Source organism: Formica exsecta, unplaced genomic scaffold (assembly GCF_003651465.1).
Source record: "Formica exsecta isolate Colony F162 unplaced genomic scaffold, ASM365146v1 scaffold131, whole genome shotgun sequence".
In the NCBI taxonomy this organism is placed as follows: domain Eukaryota; kingdom Metazoa; phylum Arthropoda; class Insecta; order Hymenoptera; family Formicidae; genus Formica; species Formica exsecta.
In genome coordinates, this window is record NW_021848642.1 from 41,128 (window position 1) to 48,152 (window position 7,025).

Below are 7,025 nucleotides of genomic sequence, written 5' to 3' on the forward strand. Positions count from 1 at the left end.
TGACATCACCTTGCAACTTGGGAACCCATTTTTATTAAATTTTGATTTGGGGAAGCGCTATCTTTGAGATTTGACCAAAGTGCAAAATACATTTAAAAAAGTGTCTTATTTTAGCATACCGAGTTCACTCCTCCAGGTTTTTTTTTATACATATCTGGGACACCCTGTATAACGTTAAATAATGGCTCCTCTCATGTTCGCAGAGTACGCTTATATGCAAGAGAGATAAAAAATCGCGATCGATAAAATATATGTACACACACACACACATATATATATATATATATATATGCTTGCGCGCGCGAGTGTACATTCTTTTTATCTATGCAGAAACTGTGTATGTGTGTGTGTGTGTGTTTAGCCGACGCTAAACATCTTCCTATATACAATATAAGACAAGAATAATTTGCGATCTATTTACAAAATTCCTGCACAATTTGCTAAAAAATGCACAACGTATAATGGTATTTTATACCACGAAAAATAACTGCATGCTCATAATTTTATCGATCAATAAAATGATATATGCAATCATTAATTTCTAATTAAATAAAAAAATTTCAGCGACATATTAAATAATTTGCTAGGAAAAAATACGTTGTAATTAGATTTCAAGATGTAAAAATAAAGGATATTTAATAAATCATGATACACCAAAGAGAAATTCTTAAATAATTTCGAGACTTGAAAAAAAAATCAATATCATGACCAGAATAATAAAAATAATTTCTGATATCGTGGCTTGATAATTCCAACTTCAACTACTTGAATAAAATCTAAAATGAATGCTATCATCATGATCATCATCGATTGTTTTTGGCAAGAAGATTTAACATTTAAATCGCAACGTCGCTTGATTTATATCTCACCGAAATATTCCCGATACAAAATGCAAACTCTTATATCTCTCTCTTACTCTTACATCTTGAAGAGCATTTAGAAATCATTTAATAAAGTAATCGCAATCCTCTCAGATCATTGCGAGATAGTCGTAACGCACATAACTGAAAAGAGGATAGACTGTTAGAGTATAGAGAATGTTCTGCGACATTATAAACCATATAACAAATAAACACATCATACAGTACATTGTGTAGAGAATTCTGTGCAGAAATTTTACGCGATATTGCGATATTGTTAATCATTCATTCAAGATACACGTTCTTGTGTTTTTATCTCTTTTTCTCTATCTTAAATTAAAAATTCAGCGAGTAAACGAGAATGGAATACATACATCAACACCCGTTTGTTCTTTTAGTGAAGTTTCATAAAAGTTCAGATATACGTTTAGATACGTGATCATCATGGGCCATCGATTGGAAATTCTTTTTCGATATTCTACAGCGTTTGTCATACTCGTGATCTGATGCTGAAAATTTCGATCGTGCGATATCGCGCACGAAAGCGGAAGATTACATCGCGTATTAGAGACTCGTGCGGGAGCATTATCCAAGGCATCGCGGACAGATTTTTTGCGTTCAATTGCGCAAAATACTCACATCTATAGCGATGAATGACAAAAACATGAGCCCTTTTCTCCCCCACCCCCCTCCCCTTCCCTTTTGATAGACTGTGGACGCGACATCGACTGTGGCAGCAACGACTAGGATGACGACGACGACGACGACGTGGGCGATGAAAAAAGAGAAGATGGTGTCGCGAAGGAAAGGAGGTAGACAAACGACGCCCGCGGCACATAGTCCTCAGCCCGGGGTGGGTGGGGTCTTGTGTCAGTGAATATTGAAATTGTACTGTTTACGGCTGGACGAGATACGAAGCCACCGGCTGACCGCCAATGGTTCCGGATGACAGTTCGACCAGGAAATGTCGCCGAAATGCGGATATGGCGACGATGTAGTCGTCGCCTCGACCTGGATTGATGCAGATGTCGAGTAGTCTTGCAATGATTGGCACAACTGCTCGTGGTGCGATTTGCCGTGCCTTTTTTGCTGTCGTGATGACATCGGGTTCGCATGATTCAATCTCTTGCCGTTGATCTGGCTTGCATGCTGTTGCTCCAGCTGCTCCACCGGCTCAAACAAGTTCAGGCTTGGCATAGAAGCCTGTATCTGCTGATAGTTCCTGACCGAGACAGGCGACTGCGATGAATGACTATTCGGCCGCGATTGTATCTGCATTACTAGCTGCGATTTGGCGTCCTTGGTCGCAGTATAAATGGGGGAATACATAGACATGGTCTCGGCATCGATGTCCACCGGTGTCTCACCCTCAAGCACTGTTGCGATTACCGTAGGCGGTTGCACGCAAGTAGTTGGCAGTGGCATCGATATGACCGGTATCGCAGCAGGCGTCGTGGTGCTCGGTATCAGAGTGGTCACTCCTGGCGATTCTTCATTGTTTGCACCCGATAACGGGGACAGCGACGGCAGCATCACAGATATCGGTCCCATCATCGAGCCCGATTGTTGCTGCGACGCGCTGTCGCCGCTACTGCCGCCACCGCCGCCACCACCGCCGCCACTGCTGTTGCTGTTGTCGGTTGCGATGGTAGAGTTGACCACCAATGTGGACTTTAGACTCCGCAGCTCCTCGTTGGCGAAGTCTTCTTCGAGTTTGGTCTAAAAAAGAGAAGGATTGGCGACTCGTAGAGTAAGAATCGTAGATCCCATAGAAGGTGGCGTTTAAATGCCCAAAAGAAACCATGCCTTACAGGTTTAGTGGAGCCATGCGGGGCCAGACACCGATAAAGCAAATCAACAGCCTGTAATAACAAAAACAGAAAACAAGTATCAACCGACACCCTCTGTCTTTGCCTTTAACGCGAGGTAGCTCAGTTGCGTCTCGACGCTGACTCGATTGGGTCGATCAATCCGTGTTTGTTAGCAGAATCAAACAATTTATTTTTATCACTTTTGTTTCTACTCTCTAATTCTCTAAATACAAAATATTTCTCATATCTAAATAAATTTACCAAGATTGATGATGATTATCTTTTGATCAGCGAAAGTATTGAAGAGATTTATATATACAGGGTGCGGCATTTATAGTGACGCGGGCATATTTCTCGGAAACGAAGTGAGATATCAAAAACAAAATTAGAAATATTATATTTTAATTTACCTTTTAAAACGGTTTTGATTTTCTGTTATTATTTATTTTAAAAAACTAAGCTTTATAATTAAAACGTTTGTGATATAATTTTTAATATAATTTAACAGAAAAATATGTTATGTATTATTTATTATCGCTAAAGTCTAAAAATATGCTTTTATCTAAGAGAATATGCGCGCGCTCGTACTTATTGTCAAATAAATTTATATAAATATTAAAAATAATCTGTAAAATATAAAATTGAAAACACAATATCAAAGTCGTATAATGCAAGTTTAAGAAAATGATCAGATATATTGGATTCATTCCTATAGAAAGTACGTAGAAATACGATATTCTTCTGATATATTATTCACTTTCGGACATACCTTCTCTTAATTCTGATTTCTTGATAATCATTAAAATTTCTAGAATTCTTGAAAAAATAGTTAAAAGATAACATTTCTCTCATAATCATTTTTTTATCTGACAATGAGATATATTTTGCAAAATCCTAAGTGATATACTTTAAGCCGCATGAGGGACGCTTTTGGTCACTGACATGAGATCACCATTTTAAATCTTTTTTTTTTATTTATTAATCTTTGTTTATAGGATCCACTCCCAAAGATTTTTATATTAACATAGTCATATAGTCAAAGCCCTTAGTAACTTTCAATGGAGTTTAGCCGTCATGTTCATTGTTTATATATTTAAATTATAAACACTTAAATAAAAAATATGTTTTCTGTGCAGAAACTTCGACAAAAAAAAATTATGGTAAATGTTCAGATTAACTTACACCTCACGGATCATTTTCATTTTTACATATATTATAGAGGGCACATTCCTAAGTATCCGCAGGGGGGGGGGCGGAACATATTGTCTCCATGCATATACTTTTTAATGCGAAGTAAGGTTTCACAGGGGTGTTTACAACTTTCCACTTTATATTTACACATTAAAAAGTATATGCGTGGAGACGGTATGTTCCGCCCCCCCCCTGCGGGGGGGCTTCACTATTAAAAAACTAGACATATAGGTTTGCGTTGAACTTCGCTTCGCGTGGAAAATGGAAAAATTCAAGGAGCTTCGTTCCCGAAATGTAAACAAACACTTTTTCCACATCTGATTTACAAAAATACAATCAAAACAAACTTTATTTTTTCTTATATCTCTGGAACCAGAAGAGAGCGCCACAAAATTCAAAGTGCTTATTACTTAGGAATGTGCCCTGTATAATATATGTGAAAATGAAAACGATTCGTGAGGTGTAAGTTAATCTGAACATTTACCGAAATTATCATTAAATACTTATAAAAAGTGAATACGTGAATGAGAAAGGGGCATCCAAAAACTTTTTAATCCAATCTAACTTCAAATTATATTGAAACAATCTAAAATTGAATTCACAGAAAGTTTCCGCCTCTCATACATCATCAACTTCGCAATAATAAACAAATATTAAAACTCATTGAAATCAAAACATAAACTTAATGTAACGCGATACAAATATGTTTATTATCTTTTGTATAAAAGTTTATTTTTATTTAGTTTTTCAGAAAATGGTTTTAATATACTGACAATAAATCTGCTTTATTTTTGCCAGTTATTAAGCAACTTATGATACTTTCTAATATCGTAGCAAAACATTATCCTCTCCACAAAAAAAAAAAGGTGTATACATATATATACATGTATATCTAAAATTGAATAAAATAAAATATATGTAATGTTTATCATATCTCATCTTCTGTATTTTAAAATTTCAAATTGGATGTAAAAAAATAGAAAAGTGATTAAAAGTGATATCTAAAAAATCAGAAGCTTCCCTATACAATTCACAGTGCAAATCACTTAAAATTTTAGCTCATCAAATATATCTCAAAATAAAAGTGATCATAAAAGTGGAAGAATTTAAGCTAGAGTTAGCTCGATCTCTTAAATGGAATGAATCTACTTTTTTACCCCGTTCCAAAAAAAAAAAGATATTTCTACATTACTTTCCTTAAATCTGTTTTTCAATGTCTGACATAAGAGTATACAGAAATGAAAGTTCTTTTCAAAGCATAATACAAAATAAGAGACAACATCATGCACAATGTCTCAAACTTATCAAAAGCTATACAATAATTTTGACAGAAAAGTAAGAAAGCCACATATTTTTATTGCCCATCTTTACTGCACATCTTCTCTAAATGCGTTGAGAGTAATATATTCAACACAGGAGAGAGAAACTGTACTTATATACAGATTCGCCTCAACCACACTAATCAAATTGAAACTTTCATTTCGTCGGCTACGCTAGCAGTCTCATTCCTAGCAAAGATTGTTCGCGCAGAGGAGACTGATCATAGTAACATGGCGTGGCGAATGAAGAAGAGTCACACCGAGGACACTACAGAGATGAGATAATCATGGGGAAAGAAGTGTATAAGAGAAAATCTTAAGTACAAAATATTGTGAGGAAAGAAAAAAATGCAAATGTTCGCTTACCTTTGGTGGCAGTGGATATGTGTCTGGCAGCGATAGTACGGGCGGTGAGGTTGGCGCTTCCGGCTCAGCGATGGATACTGGAGCGTTGGGAGTAAGGGGAGTGTTTAAGCTAGATGCCACGGCGGCGGCGGCAGCGACGGTAGCGGCCGAAGATACAGTGACAGTGCCGGACACCGTCATCTTCGTCGTCTGCCGATTGCTGCCGCTATTCGGCTGTTCCTTCGCGGCTCGATGCTCCGCGAGAAGTTTGTCGAAGGTCTTGCTGCGACCAACGACCGTTCGGCGTAGTGAGACGGTGTGCGCCTTGCATGTGAGCGACCTAGTACAGGGCTTGCCGGTTTCCTCATTCCAGACGCCGCAGTGCCGATCGGGATCATACTCGCGATCTTTGAGCAGCGAGCGATCCGTTTTGAGTCTCTTCCGACGAGGCTGACCACCACCACTGCCACCGCCGCCGCTGCTGCTGCCGGTACCGGGGCTTTTGCCTGGACTGCTACCGCTATTTGTTGACACGCCGACGAGATTCGAGGGGCCGGCCACGTTAGGAGAAGTAGTTTGCACTGGAATCGATTCGAGGGGCGATCGGGGCGACGAGGAGATCGATAGCGAGCCACTCGCAGACAGATTCGCCTGATCCGTAGTACGCTTGACGATCGTATGGTTCAGCTTTGCGCCGCCAGCGGTGGGAATCGAAGAAGATGAAGGAGTTGGTGGCTGGATAGTCTTCTTCAGCTTAGACACTTTACAGAAAGGGGTTTTCACAGACGGTTTCACGACCGGATTCGGAGGTGGAAAACTCGCCGTGCCGGAAGGATGGCGACACTCTGTGGCAAAATAGAAGATGTGTGTTTACAATTCTTATACCTGCAAATATATATACAAATTGCTAATGAATTGCGAGCTGAGAATTTTTGTGTAATTTAATCAACTAACTATATACAAATATAAAATTATTATACACGTATATTTCAAACAATAATATACAACTTTAACAGTTATTTTTATCATTTTATTTGAAATTTTTGACCTCATATTAAATTAATTTTTAAAAGTTTAATAAAAATAGATGAGAATATACTTTTTTCATTTTAAACTTTATTTTATAACTTTGTATTTTACTACATTGCTATTAATTGCTTATATATATACAGGATATTCCAGATCTACCGCATCACCTGCTAATAGCAGATTCATGAGATCATTTAAGATGATTTTCCTCAGCAAAAATGTCAAAGCATCAATAATTTCCGTGTTATAAGCGATTCAAAAAGGGCTTTTTGCAAACTAAACTTTATAGAGTTAAAACTACATTCTTTAGTTAATTTCAGATAGAGTTTATTTTAATAGAGAGAGAAAATTATAATTTAAGACTTAGTTACAAAGATATATGGAAAAAATTGGAAACTTGCAAAAAATAATGACTTTTCTCGACATATATATATATAGGGTGTCCCAAACCTACCACACCACCTGCTAAT

At 37.5% G+C, this 7,025-nt stretch overlaps 1 protein-coding gene across 1 annotated transcript; it reads right to left on the reverse strand.

The window, feature by feature from the left end:
- Positions 1-704: 704 nt before the first annotated feature.
- On the reverse strand, positions 705-6,384 carry LOC115245803 (serine/threonine-protein kinase pakG-like; the record flags this gene model as incomplete). The annotated part of the gene is made up of 3 exons (XM_029824286.1): positions 705-2,579; positions 2,672-2,722; positions 5,548-6,384. Coding segments are annotated over 3 exons (1,737 nt in total), but the record flags the coding sequence as incomplete, so codon positions are not given.
- Positions 6,385-7,025: the final 641 nt, after the last annotated feature.